The sequence below is a fragment of the Pelophylax lessonae genome, assembly GCF_965119305.1.
Source record: "Pelophylax lessonae genome assembly, chromosome: 4".
NCBI lineage: Eukaryota > Metazoa > Chordata > Amphibia > Anura > Ranidae > Pelophylax > Pelophylax lessonae.
The window spans coordinates 156662073-156679726 of NC_138771.1; the positions used below are offsets into that span (position 1 = coordinate 156662073).

General features: G+C 43.6%; 1 protein-coding gene across 1 annotated transcript in view; it reads right to left on the reverse strand.

Annotated features, from left to right (window-relative positions):
* Positions 1-17654, reverse strand: part of RBM17 (RNA binding motif protein 17) — a 40506-nt gene that overhangs the window by 12237 nt on the left and 10615 nt on the right. Inside the window, exons 6-8 of the mRNA XM_082254182.1 lie at positions 7007-7063; positions 5618-5756; positions 1903-2054 (exon numbers count right to left, since the gene is read on the reverse strand). Coding sequence (XP_082110308.1) covers positions 1903-2054; positions 5618-5756; positions 7007-7063 — 348 coding nt within the window. The remainder of the gene's footprint in view (positions 1-1902; positions 2055-5617; positions 5757-7006; positions 7064-17654) is intronic.

Below are 17654 nucleotides of genomic sequence, written 5' to 3' on the forward strand. Positions count from 1 at the left end.
GACACCTCCTGAAGGCCCTTTAATGTATAAGTAATAGGAAATTCCTCTCTGTTTGTCCTGTTTACAGGTATCAAAATAAAACTCTACATTCCACTGCAATAGTCCTGTAACCCCGGTGGCAACCAGGGATTCCCTCACGTTTGAGGGTTTCCTTTCACTTCCTGTCTGGGCTATGAAAAATCAAGGAGAAATCTCCCCAATGGGATACAGAAAAAAAAAACTGACAGGGATCCCTAACATTTTTCAAAATGACAAAGAGCTTTGTCTACTTTAGGTGGGCTTTAATGCCTGGGAGGCAGCACAGCTTTCTCCATCATGTGACCGCTGTGATTGGCTCTGACAGAAGTCACATGATCAGGAACCCATCCACTGGATGCTGATCAGAAGCCGTGATCGAAAGCCATCAGTGAGAGCTCTGTCAGTGTGCTGTGACCTGTGACAGTGATTATGTGCAGCAGCTGGGTGTTAAAGCTCATTATACCTGCAGCTGCATATATGTTACGCAGTCGGCAAGAAGGTAAAATAATTATTTCCTATTAAAGCCTAAGTTTACTTTAAAACAAATAAAGAATGGGCACAAGGGACATGACTTTCCATCTGTGAGATGGTTCCCTTGTGCTCCTCCGATGTCCCTCCCTCCACCGCTGTAATCTGCCAGTGCGGCAGGCGTCAATGGCACTATGCGAGTCGTCACATGCACTGAAAGAGTGCCCGACTATGCCTGTCCTTTCCGGCCAGCTCAGCCAGCCAATCACAGAAGCTGTACTACTGCTTCTTTGATAGAAGCTTAGTCTATGATTGAAGGAGGCAGACCTTTCAATCATTTGCCTTTCCTCCATTCATATATCATTTTTGATTTATAAGAGCTGTAGTACATCTTCTATGCATGGAGGAGCTTGGCAGAAGGGGCAGACATAGTCAGACACTCTTGATGAGTGCATGTAATAACTCCCTTAGTTCTATTAACTCCTGCCTGACTCGAAGATTACAGCAGAAGCGTTAATGGGGCACAAAGGACATATCTCGCTGAAGGTAAGTATGTCCATTGTACTCATTTGTAAATCTAGGTTTTAAAACCTTACACAAACACACGGTCTATAATAACAGATGCTGATAGAGATGTTCAATTATTATGGAATTACACTTAAAAGAAATGCCTACATCCCAATTTTTGTTTGGACAGATTTAAAAAAACAAAAAAAACAAACACTTAATTTTATTAAAGACGTCACCTGGGAGCTATTGCAAAAGTCACCCCTCTTACTGCTATTCAGCTATGACCAACAGCAGGCCGAATTATCTGGTCATCAGAGAAGCCAAATCCAACAATGGACCCACTTATGCCTGATGGCAGCACGGAAGGTCATTATGAAAACCTGGACAGTTTCCACTCCTTCAACTCTATCCATGGTCAAAAGAGATCTTACAGACCTCCTATATAAAGAAGAACTGGACACGACCCTCCAAAAACACGAACGGCCAATCGCTGTTTCACCAAATGGAGTATATAGAGCACACTTTCCCCCCTGCCGAAATATCAACTCGGATGTCCTTCTTTCAATACACTGCATGGTATTGTAAAGCCAACCTGAGTAATGCCCTAGGTAAACTCAAACTCCCTTCGTAAAGGTACCTCTAGTAGCTAATTTTTCTTGTTTTTACTGTAACTTGCTTCTGTGTTAACTACATATCCTGGTATTTGGTCATCCAGACCCCTAGTTTATCTAGTTTTCTCCCGCTTGGATCCCCCACGAGGAAACTATTGTTCTCATCCAGCATAACTATACCTTGTTTTTTTTTTTTTTAACTAGTGTTTGATATTTTCATCTCATGTTTCACTGGTTCTGTATTCGCTGAAGATTTCAATAAACACATTTTCAAAAAATAAAGACAGTAACACACCTTTGTCTGCTAAATCGCCAATGATAATTTTGCCTCCTCGCTTACTGGTTTTCTCAACAGACAACGCAGTACTGAGGCCCTGTTCATGTTTTCCTAACCCTTGACCTTCCCGGAAGCCATACTTCTGCATGATTTTGTGAGCCACAGTTCCACTGTAAATTAGGAAGAAAACACAAAAACAATTAAACCAAGGGAAATGTATTACTTCACCAAAAGCCTACTCTATCCAAAAGTAACTCTCTCCAATTCATTTTCTGTTGTTTTGTTATGTTTAAGAATAGTTTTATAGAATTTAAAGTTACACATACTTATTTTAACTGTGCATTTAAAATCGCCTTAACTAAATATTAAAAATTGTATGTGTCTGACAATGGTAAAAAGTGTGGATAAAAACCCTACTAATTGTTACTTATCGTTCTCTTGCATAAGTTCTGGAGACATACACATACATACGCACACACGTGCATCTCATAAAATTAGAATATCATCAAAAATGTAATTCAAGTGATTCTATATAAAATAGGAGTTTCACTTTTTTAATTTATGTGTTACATGATGTATGTTTTAAGCATTTCTTTCTTTTAGTTTTGACGATTATGGCTTACAGCTAGTGAAAACCCAAAATTCAGTATCTCAGAGAAGTAGAATACTACAAAAGACCAATAAAAAAAAAAAAAAAAAAAAAAAGATTTTTAATACAGAAATGTTGGCTTACTGAAAAGTATGTCCATGTACAGTATAGTATGCAAGACAAAACCAGAGAAAATTCCCAGCTCAACTCACCAAACGAATTAACCTGTCCAACGGTATGCGTTAAAAACAGGGGTTTAGTTTCCACACATTTGCAAATGCATGCGTAAGGCGAAAGGCCCCTTTATGGCACCCTGTATTACTTGCAGTCCTAACTCTTCTAAATTATGAGAGTCTCCACAGTGGAAGCACATGAATGTGTGATAAATAAACTTGTTTTTAACGCATACTGTTGGACAGGTTAATTCGGTTGGTAAGCAGACTGGTTGGAGAGTTGAGCTAGGAATTTCCTCTGGATTTTGTCTTTCATGCGTTTGCCCTTCCATGTGCTCCTTGCTGTGAAGGTCAGTTATAGATGGGGGCAGGGGCCATTTCTTTGTTACTACAGTATAGTATGCACTCAATTCTTGGTCAGGTTCTTGGTCAGGCCTCCTTTTGCATGAATTACTGCATCAATGTGGCGTGGCATTGAAGCGATCAGCCTGTGGCACTGTTAAGGTGTTATGGAAGCTCAGGTTTCTTTGATAGTTGCTTTCAGCTCATATGCATTGTTCGGTCTGATGTCTGGTATGGGATTTAGAGCAGGCAAGTTTGCTGGCCTATCAAGCACAGTGATACCATGATCATTAAACCAGGTATTGGTACTTTTGGCAGTGTGGGCAGGTGCCAAGTCCTGCTGGAAAATGAAATTAGCATCTCCATAAAGCTGGTCAGCAGAGGGAAGCATGAAGTACTCTAGAATTTACTGTTTAAGGGTTGCGCTGATTTTTGACTTAATAAAATACAGTGGACCAACACAAGCAGATGACATGGCTCCCCAAATCATCACAGACTATGGAAACTTCACACTGGACCTCATGCAATTTGGATATATATATATATATATATATATATATATATATATATATATACACACACACACATACAGTATATTATTATACAGGATTTATATAGTGCCGACAGTTTGCGCAGCACTTTACAATATGAGGGAAGACAAAACAGTTACAATACAATTCAATACAGGAGGATTTAGAGGGCCCTGCTCGTTAGAGCTTACAATCTAGAAGAGGGGTCAAGTGAAACAAAAGGCAATAGCTGTGGGGGGATGAGCTGATGGAGAAAATGGAGGTACAGTTGTCAGGTGTGGGAAAGATAGGCTTCTCTGAAGAGGAGGGTTTTCAGAGATCGTCTAAAAGCTAATAGAGTAGGAGATAATCGGACAGATAAGGGTAAGGAGTTCCATAGGATTGGTGAGGCTCTGGTAAAGTCCTGGAGGCGAGCATGGGAGGAGGTGATGAGAAAGTTAGAGAGCAGGAGGTTTTGAGAGGAACGAAGAGAGCGATTCGGTTGGTGTTTTGAGACTAGGCTAGTGATGTAGCTGGGGGCTAAGCTGTGGGTGGCTTTGCAAGATGTTTTTAGTATTTTGAATTTAATTTGTTGAGTGAGCAGAAGCCAGTGAAGGGCTTGACAGAGAGGAGCAGCGGACACTGAGCGATTGGTGAGGTGGATGAGCCTGGCGGCAGCATTCATGATGGATTGGAGGAGGGATAGCCTATGTAGAGGTAAGCCAATGAGAAGGGAATTGCAGTAGTAGAGGCGCGAGATGACCAGGGAGTGAACTAGGAGCTTTGTTGTGTCTTTGGTTAGAAAGGGGCGTATTTTGGAGATGTTGCAGAGGTTGAGGCAGCAAGATTTGGACAGTGGATGTGCGGCTTAAAAGAGAGTTCAGAGTCCAGAACAACACCTAGGACCTTGGCATGCGGGGATGGGCTGATAGTTGTGCCGTCGATATTGACAGAGAGATCAGGGGAAGGGGCATGTGGTGGAGGAAAGATTATAAGCTCGGTTTTGGACGGATTGAGTTTGAGGTAATGGTGTGACATCCAGACTGATATATCAGATAGTAGATTAGTGATACGTGAGGGGACTAAGGGAGAGAGCTGAGGGGTGGATAAATAGATTTGAGTATCGTCAGCCTAGAGATGGTATTGGAAGCCGTGGGAGGCTATCAGCTGACCTAGAGAGGACATGTAGATTGAAAATAGGAGGGGTCCGAGAACATAGCTTTAGGGGACCCCAAAAGAAAAAGAGGAAGAGGATAGGAGGAAGTAGAATTGTAAGTAACGCTAAAGGTGCGGTTGGATAAGTAGGAAGATAACCAGTGAAGAGTACAGTCACGGAGACCAAAGGCGTAGAGTTTTTGTGAGACGGAGGGGATGGTCAACCGTATCAAAGGCAGCAGAAAGGTCCAGGAGTAGAAGTACAGAATAGTGTCCTTTGGTTTTGGCCGTTAGTAGATCGTTTGTCAGTTTTAGAAGAGCAGTTTCAATGGAGTGTTGAGGCCGAAATCCAGACTGAAGGGGATCAAGGAGGCTATTCTTGGCAAGGTGGTCGCACAGTCGGTTGTAGACCAGACATTCAAGGAGTTTGGATAAAAAGGGGAGCAGGGAAATAGGGCGTAGGTTGTTAGGATTGGTTGGGTCCAGTGAGGGCTTTAATTATGGGGCTGACTAGTGCATGTTTTAGAGAGTTGGGGAAGATGCCAGAAGAGAGGGAGAGATTGAAGATGTGTGTTAGAGAGCGTAGAATAGGGCCAGAAGGTGAACGTAACATTTGCAAGGTAACAGGATCCAGAGGGCAGGTGGTTAAGTGGACGTTAGCAAGTAGTTTAGCAACCTCATCTATAGCAGTGGGGTTGAATGAGGGAAGTAGTGATTGCACCTGTGGGCATGAAGCGTGAGGCATGGAAGGTATCTGAACAGCAATGATTTCCTCACAAATTGTATCGATCTTCTATGGTTGGCAATTTCCTGAGCAGTGAGTGAGTCAGTGGGAGGAGGTAGTGGAGGACGGAGTATATATGTGTAAAACGAACCTTAAGTTTAACTTGAAATTGAAAGATACTCACTAAAATAAAAAGAAAATGTGGAAAAGAGAAGAAAGTATGTCATGTCTTTAATCTTACCCCATGTTTGCTAAAAAGGAATTACTAGGCCCAGTTGGAGACCGTGGTCGCTCTGGTTCATCATAAATAGGGGGAGGAATAGCAGCCTTAGGCGCAGGTGGTCGGGCCCTAGGCTCTTCATCATATGCTGGCACTATAGCTAATATAAAAAAAAAAAAAAAAAAAAAAAAAAAGAGAACAGATACAATAAAAAAAAACGGCACAAAGAAAATGGGTTCCACCAAGGCTTGTACCTTCAGTACCTCCCACCCTTACAATTTACATAACATCAAGAGAGTCAAAGATCGAGAATAAGAATAGCCTTACACAGAGTTTTTCTTTTTTGTTCAGTCTGGAGGCTGAATAAAAAAAAAAACGAAATAGTTTCCTCCACCCTATGCGGTATAAACGGGGATGGATGAATTCGCCTGCGGGGCTATGTGTCTAACTGGATGCAGCTGCTGTTCAAGCGACAAACTTCCACTGGGCTCCTTCACTTTAAATCTAAAAATGTTAGGCAGAAGTGGGCCAACAGGGCCACCCAAGAAGCAAATTTCAGCCAGTTTATTATATGCCCTCTGATAAAGCAATCCACCATGGATCACTCTTTAGAAGGCAACACTAGTGTAAATGATCCCTAACAGAGGGCTCACAATAGAGTGTTTCATCACATTAGCACTCATTTGTGATGCAACACAGAGGAAAGGGAAGACATGCTTTGGACGCTGTGTGGCATGCAGCAAAGAGTTGCCAGTTCTTAGGGACAAGCTAGCTGAATACATGGCGATAGGGGAATCGATCAGCGATTTTACTGTGCTTATGGTGTGTTTTTTACATAAGTCATGTGACTCAAAAACTGCATCAAATACGTAACACGGGTGCATCATTTATGTGTTCTTGCTGCGCTTTCAATGCATTTTAACGGGTTGGTTGCGTTTTTTTTTTTTTTAACATCACAATGGAAGCTTTTCTTGCGCTAAAGGTGCCAATAAATTTAATTTAAATTCATGATAATAAATTAAAAGTCAAAACTAACACAGGTATATAAAAAAAAGATATTTTTTAAAAATTGTCATTTTCGGATTTCAGTCATGCGCATCCTGCATTTTCGGTTTCGGCACCAAAATTTCTATTTGATGCACCTCTAAACCACACCATACCCATAACAGTTCTGCAAATGTTAGAATGTCTGCGTTGGTTATGAATGTCTGTAAATGGCCTGTTAATAGAAGTAAAAGCATGCAACAAAGAGCCAAGGGTTGTATCACCACCACAATTATATTAGGTTTTATGCATGCACACTGCAGGAAAACCCAGGAACAGGCATGGCACACTAAAGCTGTAGGGATGTCACAGACTCCATCTAGTGGCAGTACAGAGTAAGTTACTGTATGTCAGAACAACACTCACATTCCCTGTCCTTCTCAACGAGAGATGTAGGTGGTGCGATAGCTGCGCCTCCCATTGCTGTAAAAGAACAAAAAAAAAAAGTAAAGTAAATTAATAAAGACAAATAATGTTATACATTGATAAACATGATGGATATACTTCTAGAAAAGAAAAAAAAAAAAAAAAACTTATTGTATTCACTATTATACACAGCAAAAGGTAGGAAATCCCAAAAAGGCAGGAATACCATTTCATCTTTTTTTCTTTAAAGATTCATTGATTAATATTATTTATTTGAAATCACAAATATTGTTTTCTTTTTGAGCACACTTGCCCTTGAATTTCAGAGAAGTTGGACAAGAGTTAGCCATCAGCTCATGTCATCTCCTAGTAATACGGATAAAAGGAAGATTGATGCCTGTGCTCAATTCAATGATTGATGCCTGTGCAATCATTAAATCTCTTAATCCCAAAAAGGGAGGTGGGGGCGGTTTGGGTTAAGTGCATACTACTTTCTCTCATGACAAGAACTGATCTTCTCCATTCAAATTTTTTTCAGAACAATCTCTAATATTCTATAATAAAGAATGTATAAAACAAAAAAAAAAAAATGTTCATATAAAGTCAGCAGAAAAGGGGTGTTCTAAAAATTGTATTTGAGAAAGGGTTACAAAATTCAGTAAAAAATAATTACTTAACCTGTGTCACAAACTTTAGAAAGCCAAATACCTCTCAGATGCTCCAGCTGGAAGCATTGATTTCCTGACTCTCAGACCACATTACAGTACCAGAGCAGCATGTTCAGTCACAGTGCATCTGAAAAGACTGAACTACACTGTCCCACAGCAAGCATGTGTAGTCAGGGAACAGCTGCTTTCATTGTGGTCTTAAATTACATACTGAAACAAAGAGAAGAAAGAAAAGAGAAGAAAGAAAAGAGAAGAAAGAAAAGAGAAGAAAGAAAAGAGAAGAAAGAAAAGAGAAGAAAGAAGAGAGAAGAAAGAAAAGAGAAGAAAGAAAAGAGAAGAAAGAAGAGAGAAGAAAGAAAAGAGAAGAAAGAAAAGAGAAGAAAGAAAAAAAGAGAGAAGAAAGAAAAAAGAGAAGAAAGAAAAGAGAAGAAAGAAAAGAGAAGAAAGAAAAGAGAAGAAAGAAAAGAGAAGAAAGAAAAGAAAGAGAAGAAAGAAAAGAAAGAGAAGAAAGAAAAGAAAGAGAAGAAAGAAAAGAAAGAGAAGAAAGAAGAAAGAAAAGAAAGAGAAGAAAGAAAAGAAAGAGAAGAAAGAAAAGAAAGAGAAGAAAGAAAAGAAAGAGAAGAAAGAAAAGAAAGAAAGGAGAAGAAAGAGAAGAGAAGAAAGAAAGAGAAGAAAGAGAAGAAAGAGAAGAAAGAAAGAAGAAAGAAAGAAAAGAAAGAAAAGAGAAGAAAGAAAGAAAAGAAAAGACCCCCCCCCCCCCAAAAAAAAAAAAACACTTTCATCGCTGACTAAATATTAAGGACAAAACGGATATTTCTGTACTATAAAGACTCAGAATAGATACAAACTGAAGCATTATTAGACAAATATATGATCCATAAACAGGCCAACACCTGCACTTTGCTCAATTGCTGGTTGGTTGGTCTCTGTTCATTTTGGAAATACAATGACCAAATCTGCACAGAACAACATTTTTGCTTGGAATAATGAAAAAGGCAGAAAAAAAAAAATAGAATGACTGCAAGTGTGCTCAACCAAGGTCACCGTCAAAATATCCATGCCAGTTATGTACAAAGTAATCCTTATAAAAAAAATGAGTTTTGTTTTGAAAAGCAAAACAATGAATAATGATTGTGTAAACTGGGAGTAACACGTTGCAGATTGCAGCTTAACCATTTGCCGACCAAATACTGCGACAGGTCGGCAGGTGCCCGCGAAACGACGTACCCGTACGTCGCTTCGCGGGAGTGCTTGTGGGGGCGCGCACATGCCCATTCGCAAGAGGGGAAGCTGATCTGCGGGAATGGCGGCGGAGATTGCTGCCGGGCACCCGCAACTGCTCCCCGTGGAGACAGAACGGCGGTCTGCCGTTGTAAACACAGCAGACCGCTGTTCTGTCAGCAATGAACATAGGGCTCCTGTGTTCCTCCTATTTAGCAACACAGGACCCTGTGTTCATTTCAAAAATCCATCCCACAAAGTTAGAAAGCACCCGCTAGTGACACTTTTAACCCTTTGATCACCCCTGGTGTTATCCCCTTCCCTGCCAGTGTCATTATTACAGTAACAGTGCATATTTTTTGCACTGATTACTGTAGTAATGTCACTGGTCCCCCCAAAAGTGTCAGAAATGTCAGTCAGGTGTCAAATCTGTCCACCGCAATGTCGCAGTCCCCCTAAAAATTGCTGATCACCATCATTACTAGTAAAAAAAAAAATAAATAAAAATGACAAATCTTTCCCCTAGTTTGTAGAGGCGATAACTTTTGCGCAAACCAATCAATATACGCTTATTGGGATTTTTTAACCAAAAATATGTAGTGGAAAACAAATTGGCCTAAAATTATGTAAAAAAATGGATTTTTGACTTACTGTAAAGTTCTTTTCTCTGAAGCTCATTGACAGAAGCAGCTCCATATTCTTCTTGACCATTGGGTTATGCTGCCCACTACAGAAGTAGGACACTAGGCAGGAAAAAAAAAAAAAAAAAAAAAAAAAACACTTTACCCCGCCTATGGGGGCAGTCCCTGCAGGCATACACCCACACACTCTTCTATAGCCTTCAGTTTTGTTGCAAGCAGTGTTTAGAAGAAAAAAAAAACATCCCAATCATAATTAGTGGGGCGGGTGCTGCATCAGTCAATGGACTTCAGAGAAAAAGATTTTACGGTAAGTCAAAAATCCAGTTCTCTATCGTTCATTGACAGACGCAGCTTCATATTCTTCTCAACCACTGGAACGTCCCAAAGCAGTATTTGCATGAGGGGTGGGAAAAAAAAAAAAAAAAAAACACATAGAAAGAACGTAATTCCCCAAAGGCTAAACTTAGCCAACCAGGTAACATGGAGCTCAACCAGGAACAACTGGAGCTCACCTAGAAACAACATACGCCTTTAAAGAGAATATTTTCTCTTTTAGACAGCAGCCTACAAAACCTTGCGGCCAAAAGAGGCATCCGAGGATGACCCTTCAGTGAATAAGCCTGTACCACTGTCTGCCTGATCCATCTAGGATTATGGTCGCAGCAGACGCAGCCAATCCCTTTTGAGACCCTTCGTTGAGGACAAAGAGGCTGATTTCCTGAAAGTTTCAGCAGCCACCAGGTAAACGAATTGCCTGAACCATATCCAAAGAATGCAAGCAACTTCCTTGGGATGCTTGGGCTTAGGATAGAGTGAAGGCAGCACAATGTCTTCATTCAAATGGAAATCAGAAACCACCTTAGGAAGAAACGACTGATTAGGTCAAAGTATCACTTTATCTCTGTGGACCATCAGATAAGGTGAAAAACAGGATAGCGCAGCCAAATTAGATACTCTGCGGGCAAAAGTTATAGCCACCAAAATGGCAACCTTCTGAGACAGTGTAAACAGAGGAATCTCCCTAATGTTCTCAAAAGGAGGTTTTTGAAGAACAGACAATACCAAATTAAGATCCCACGGAGGTAGTGGGGATCGCCTTGGAGGAGCCATATGGCGAACCCCTTGTATAAAAGTGCGAATCAAGGCATGCGTAGTTAAAGGGCATTGGAAATTTACAGCCAAAGCCGACACTTGGCCTTTAATAGTGCCCAAAGCAAACCGCTGTTCAACCCCTTTTTGAAGAAAGGTCAAAATCCTAGCCATCGAAAAAAGGCGAGGATGCAACTTCAGCGATTCACACCATGAGATGTACGATTTCCACGTACGATGATAGATCTTCCTGGAAGTAGACTTTCTGGCCTTCAACAGTGTAGGAATCACAGAATCAAAAATACCTCTATCCTTCAATACCTGGCTTTCAACAGCCACGCCGTTAAAGCCAGGGACTTTCAAAGTAGGATGGAAGATCGGCCCTTGAGACAGCAAATCTTCCTTGAGAGGAAGTCTCCACGAAGCATCGGTGACCAACCTTATACAATCTGCGTACCAAGACTGGCGAGGTCAGTCTGGGGCCACCAGAATCCCTTCCACCTCTATTCTGCGCAGAAGCCTCGGCAGGAGTTTCAGCAGAGGGAACGCATAGATCAGCCGATACTGATGCCAAGGAGCCACCAGTGCGTCTGTGGCGTCGGCCAGAGGATCCCTCGACCTGGCTACAAACCTCTGAACATTCTTGTCGAGTCGAGACGCAAACAGGTCAAAATTGGGTGTCCCCCACCGGACACACAGGAGGGGAAACGCCTCCGGATGCAGGGACCACTCCCCCCGATCCAACTACTGACAACTCAGGTAATCCACCTGCCAGTTTTCCACACCTGGGATGTGCACTGCAGAAACGGGTGGAACAAACATTTCCGCCCATTCCAGGATCTCGGCCACCTCCCAGGCCGCCAAGTCACTCTTGGTGCCCCCTTGATGATTGATGTAAGCCACGGCTGTGGCATTGTCTGATTGAATACGGACTGGACAACCCTGTAAATGATTTCAACAGTTTGATAAAGGCAAACCTTTATCGCTCCGAGTTCCAGAATATTAATTGGAGGTCTGGACTCTTGCGCTGTGCAGGACCCCTGGACACAGAGCTTCCTCAGCACTCCTCCCCAGCCAGGGAGGCTGGCGTCTGTGGTTACCACAGTCCAATACAGTGGGAGGACGACTGCCCTGGCGTAGTGCTAATAAGTGAAGCCACCATAACAGAGCAGTCCTTGTGTTGTGACTCAACCGATTCATAATGTCCAAGGACTTTGGATCTTTGATCAATTTGACAAGAATCTCCCTTTGTAAGGGTCTCGTGTGGAACTAAACAAACGGAACTGCCTTGAAGGTTGACACCATCAGACCCAAGGCCGCATGCAAGTTCGCAGAGGACAGATTACTGGCTAACAGCAAACTAATCGCCCCCCTGCAACTTTTGCAGATTATCCGGGGGAAGAAAAACGTGCGCCAAAGCGGAGTCCAGAGTTAGGCCCAGATAATCCAGTTTTAAGGATGGTACCAGGGCAGATTTTTTTTAAATTGATGTTCCAACCGTACTCTTGCAGAGTCCGTACAGTAATTGTCAAGTCGCCCAAAAGGGCTGAATGTGAGTCTGCTCTTAAGAGGAGATCTTCCAGGTTCCCCAGTACCGTAATCCCCCATTGTCGCAGTATTGCCAACACTGGAGCCAACACTGTGGTGAAGACTAGGGATGTAACGATATCAAAATCTCACGGTACGATACGATTTCGATATTGACCTCACGGTACGATATTTATTGCGATATAGTGGGTGAGGAGGAGGATGATGGAGTGGCATGCCGCATTGTGAAAATGGATGAGGATGATTCTGAGTGGAGATGAGAGTTACATTGTGGAGAGCCTCTTCACTATGTAACTCTCATCCCAACTCAGAATCATCCTCATCCATTTTCACAATGCTACTCCATCATCTTGCTCCCCACCCAGGCCAGATTCATCCATCCCTTTCCACATTGTATCCTCATCCCCGTCCAAAAATTCCTGGAGAGGGATAGATTCTGGGCAGGAATTGGAATACATTGTGCAAAGGGAAGGAAGAATCTGGCCTGGATGAGGATGATGGAGTTTCATTGTGAAAATGGCTGGGGATAATTCTGGGTGGGGATCTTTTCTCCACCCAGAATCAACCCCAGCCATTTTCACAATGCAACTCCATTATGGCAGCTTGTCTGGTGTCCGTGTCCCATTAGAGGAGTCCAATCAAAAGTACAGGCAGCACAGCAGCAGCACCTTGCTGCACACCCATAACTCTGTCAGTGACTTCCCTCCACACTGCTATCTTGATTCTACTTCATGCACCTGCAAGGCTGGGGCCACTTCCCCCATTAAGCAACTGACTACACCCCCATGCCCGAGTGCTGCCCAATCAGATAATACTTAACTATCTTTGAAAAGCAGGCTCTGCCTCAGCAGGGAACTAAATGGAGCGGAGCAAGTGTCCAGGTTTTACTTGTGGGGAGCAGTGTTGTAACTTGTAGGCGAGCTGGACTGGTGAAAGATGCTTTCATCTCACTTGCAGGTGCCACACGGGGGAAAGCTGGTGACATGTATCACTATCACGGCGGCTCTCTCTCAGTCTCTCCCACAAACCCTGCCAACACAACACCAAAACAGCAACCCCCCCGGCACCATGCGAGCGCGGGGGGGGGGGGGGGAAAGCTCAGGCCCCTTACACACTGCCTGTACCCCCCTGATGGCGGCCCTGTTTACACATTACTCACCGGCGGTCCGGTGTCACTGGTTTGCCCTGGTGCCTGCCTGGAAGCATGGCTCTGCTCCGCCGAGTCCGCCGCTCTCCTGTGCTGGCTCCGCCTCCGCCCCACTAGCCCGCCCACCCACACTGCTCCAAACCAACTGGCAGCCGCTCGCCTCGGCTCGGCCAGTAAGCACTGCAGCATAGAGGTGAGTGACAGACAGGAGCCGACGAGACACAGACGGCGGCCAGACCGTGCACCCATCACGACGATATCGGGCCATGTGAACCACTGCGATAGCGGCAATATCGTTACATCCCTAGTGAAGACCCTGGGAGCGGAGGCGAGACCAAAAGGGTAATGCCACAAATTGTTAATGCTCTTCTCCTTAAGCGAAGCGAAGTAAACACTGGTGTCCAGTGTAAATAGGGATGTGTAGCTATGCATCCTTGATATCTAGTGGAGGTCAAAAAGTCTCCTTGGTGTAGACACGTCACTACCATGCGAATGGACTCAGAGCCTTGAGGTCCAGGATTGGACGTACTTTGCCTTCTTTCCTGGTCACAGTGAACAGGTTTGAATAGAACCCCCAAAAGCGTTACCGAGAAGAAACCGGCACAATCACCCCTTGCGACAGCAGATCTTGTAAAGCCTCTCGTAGATCCTTTAACCGGTCTGGAGACGGGCGTAGATTGGATGGGAAGAACCTGTACGACGGTCGAGACCGGAATTCGATCTTGTAACCCGAAGAAGTTCATGGTTCCAGAAAGAAGCGAAGACGTTCCCCCCCCCCCACCCCAGAAACGGGTGAGGGCGCCCCTTCATGCAGACGAGGATTTGTCCACAGATCCAGATTGGCCTGTTATCAGCTTACCCGACCATGTCTTCTTGGAACCCCCAGAAGACCTGAATGGCTTAGCTCCTTTCTCCTGCGACCCGGAGGTACGAAAAGGACCGCCTATGAGCAGTAAATGAAGGCCCCCGTCTATTACGTGGTGCCTTGCCCTTGGTGGATTGGGGTAGAAGAGTACTCTTCCCACCCATAAGGCCTTGGATCCTCCCTGGATAAGTTGATCAAAACAACCTGTTCCCCATAAAGGGAAGGTCAGAAAGAGCCTTTTTGGAAGCCTGGTCCGCAGACCAGCTTTTTAGCCACACCATGCGTCTAATAGCAATGCCCACCGCAGACACTCTGGCTACCAGTGGAGCTGCATCCAGCGACGCATCACATATACACAGAAGGGCTTGGACCATTTGGTCCGTTAGCTCTATCAGGCCCGGTGAGAGCTGCTCCGTTTCCAAGTCACCTTTCAGCAACTTCGTCCATTCTGTGATGATCTGTGACACCAGAGTGATCACAAAGACCGGTTTAAGTATTGAGCCCCCTAACACATGCAAATGGCGGGACAGAGACTCAATCCGTCTATCCACGGGGCCTGTAAATACTCTTCCACCGGGACCACAGTAGACTTTGTTAGTCTTTGGTGGCACAGTCCACCTAGTGGAAACTGCATCCACGAAGGGGTAGTGCCTTTTAAAACGCTTGGGCACCACCACCATTTGTTTGATGAGCCCCCACTGTTCATTGACAATGTTGTCAAAAAGTTCAGAGCAGGGAAAAACCTTGCATGACTTCTGGGATTTGCGGGTGCCAAAAGACACCTTTGTCCCTGACGCTGTAGAATCATCCGCCATTTTTAAGGTTTCCCGCACAGACACAATAAGTGCCTCCACCAGCGCGCTTTCCCGCACGGCAGCTGACGAGGATATATCCTTCTCACCGTCAGAATGCGAAGACACATCTCCACCAGGATAGTATGCGTCCGCGGCGGCCACATCCACCTCAGAATCTGAGGATACTAGAGAGGCAGGGGAAGGCATAGGGCTCTTTCTACTAGTGGCATTTTTTTTTTAAAACGAAATCCACTTTTGACACCAGGTTTTCAAAAACTGCTGTAAAAGCAGACAGGGGCTGCGAACCGGAGGGTCCCGCAAACCGGTCTGTGAGGGGGGTCTGTAGGTGAGATTTGGTTCTGGGACTCCATAATCACTTAATACAAAAAAGCAGTGTCACTTTAAGAAAAGTTGCAAAAAAAAAAAAAACAGACATGCCTAAGGGGGGCCTGGTATCACCAAGAGGCCAGGGGAACCGAGGGTCCGACTTTCCCAGGGATGGGGCCCACGTCCACCCCAGGACCGCCAGAGAAATGGGGGGACACTTACTCGCCATACCACAGCACCAGGTTGGCGCCACTCTGAACAGACTACCTCTCCACCCGGGGTGGGGGTGCTAACGGCCAGGGGGTACACTGTGACTCAGGGCATCCCAGGTCATGTGCGTCCTGGTGAGGTGTCCGCATAGCTGATCAGCCATGCGGACATGATAATCTATCCGGGGGGAGCAGAACTGAGCAGTGGCGGTTCTTTCTCCTGTCTTTATATATACACATGAGAGGAAAGTACCGCTGGATAAAAGAGGGGGCGATCTGAGTCTAAGGATTATTATACTGATGTCATGTTGGTTGTGCCTAATCCATGAGAGTGGGTAGGCATGGTGAGAGTCCAATTCTTCTATCCCGACACAATGGTGGTGGAGAGTGACGGTGACCCCTTCAATTATCACTATTTACTACATCCTGCTGAGGAGCGTGTTTTTTGCATATTATGGACTTTTGATGGACTGTATTTCGATGATATATTCATTTATTCATCATGATTTTATGAGTGTGGGTTGAGTGTGCATACCAATCAGGTGTTTATGGTGCAGTCTATCATACTCTAAACATCAGAGTATTTATTCTATTTCTATTTTTTGTTTGGAGGTGGGTGGAGGATACCACTATCCCTGCGCTACAGAAATTTTACATAGTATTGCCTAGTGCATTATTACATATATATTTCGTTTTTCTTATAACACTAAGTAAACTGTCAGCTCCGGTCGGAGTCACTGTACTAACAATCTGATGTTAGTATTGCGATCTCCCTTGCTAAGCTGTTGTGTTCTGATAGGGGCGCTATCTACCCCTCCAGCCAGAACGCTTCGATCAGCCACTGGCTGAGAGCGCTGATTGGGCATCGGTTGGCAGCTGGTTTTCTGGCTTCTGTTAGACAGGGTGGCATACACACAGGCCGAATGTTGGCCCGGTTTTACTGAACCGCCCAATGTCTCCCAGCATTCAACCCATGTGTACGGGGGTTAAGGCAGAACTATAGGCATGGGACTTAATAAATAGTTCAAAGGGGTGTGTGTTCAAACATTTACACGCCAAAAAGTTTTAACTTCTGTGTACCACCACTGAGTGGTTTAAAAGGATAAACTATAGCGATTCACTATAGAAAAAAACTGTTTCTGTAGGGGGTAATTACCTGTAATGATGGTATAAATTATATGAATTCTTTTTTAATTTTGGGTGCTTTATGTATTTTTGTCCTAAACGATAAGTCCACCCTAACACTAAAATCCCTGCATCTATAGATCTCCACGATCTAACACTAACCTATCTATCCCTGTAAAGAAGAAATCAGTATACTTATCTTTTTTTAAGCCGATCTGACCCCACGCTGAGCTGTCAGGGTGCAGAGGACTCAGTCGACAACGGAAGCCTTATGGTAAGTCTATGGGCGACGTCACTTACCATTCATTTTACAGCTGTTGTCGGCAGTGTCCTCTGCAGAGATTCGAATCGGCTTAAAAAAAATATATGTAAACTAATTTCTTCTTTACAGTGCTAGATAGGTTCGTGTTGGATCTATTTTTAGTTTTAGGGTAGATTTATTCTTTAATTCCACTTAAAAAAAAAACAAATACAATTTTACCCTTGTAAAAAAAGTCTTCCACTTTCCTTTTATAATATGGAGGGTACTGTACAGTGCGACTACTATAATTGTATATTTCTACACTGTCGGGGGGGCTGCAAATGGTATTGTAGGAGCAGCACCACACCTATGAGGTGATTTCTTTGCTCTCTCCTCCATTCAGCAAATGCCAATTGGCTTACAGTTGAGTCCTGAGCTCCCCTGTACAGGGAATACAGATATAAAAAAGACATATTCAACTAATTCATAAAAGTACATTTGGGGATTTTAAATGGGTGCATACCTGGATGGGAAAGAACCTCAACCAACCATAAAATTATGGAGGAGGAGAGAATTGGATTGGGGATTTTTTCAGGTGCCAAAAAACCAAAAGGATTTTTATAAAAATACAACATTTCTATTGTTATATTTAAAATAACACAAAAAGAAAAGAGAAAGACATATATTGCACATACATTATTAAAATAAATTTGTATGCTGCATATACACTCAGTTCAGAGGCAGATTATATATACTGGTATCACGGAGTAGCA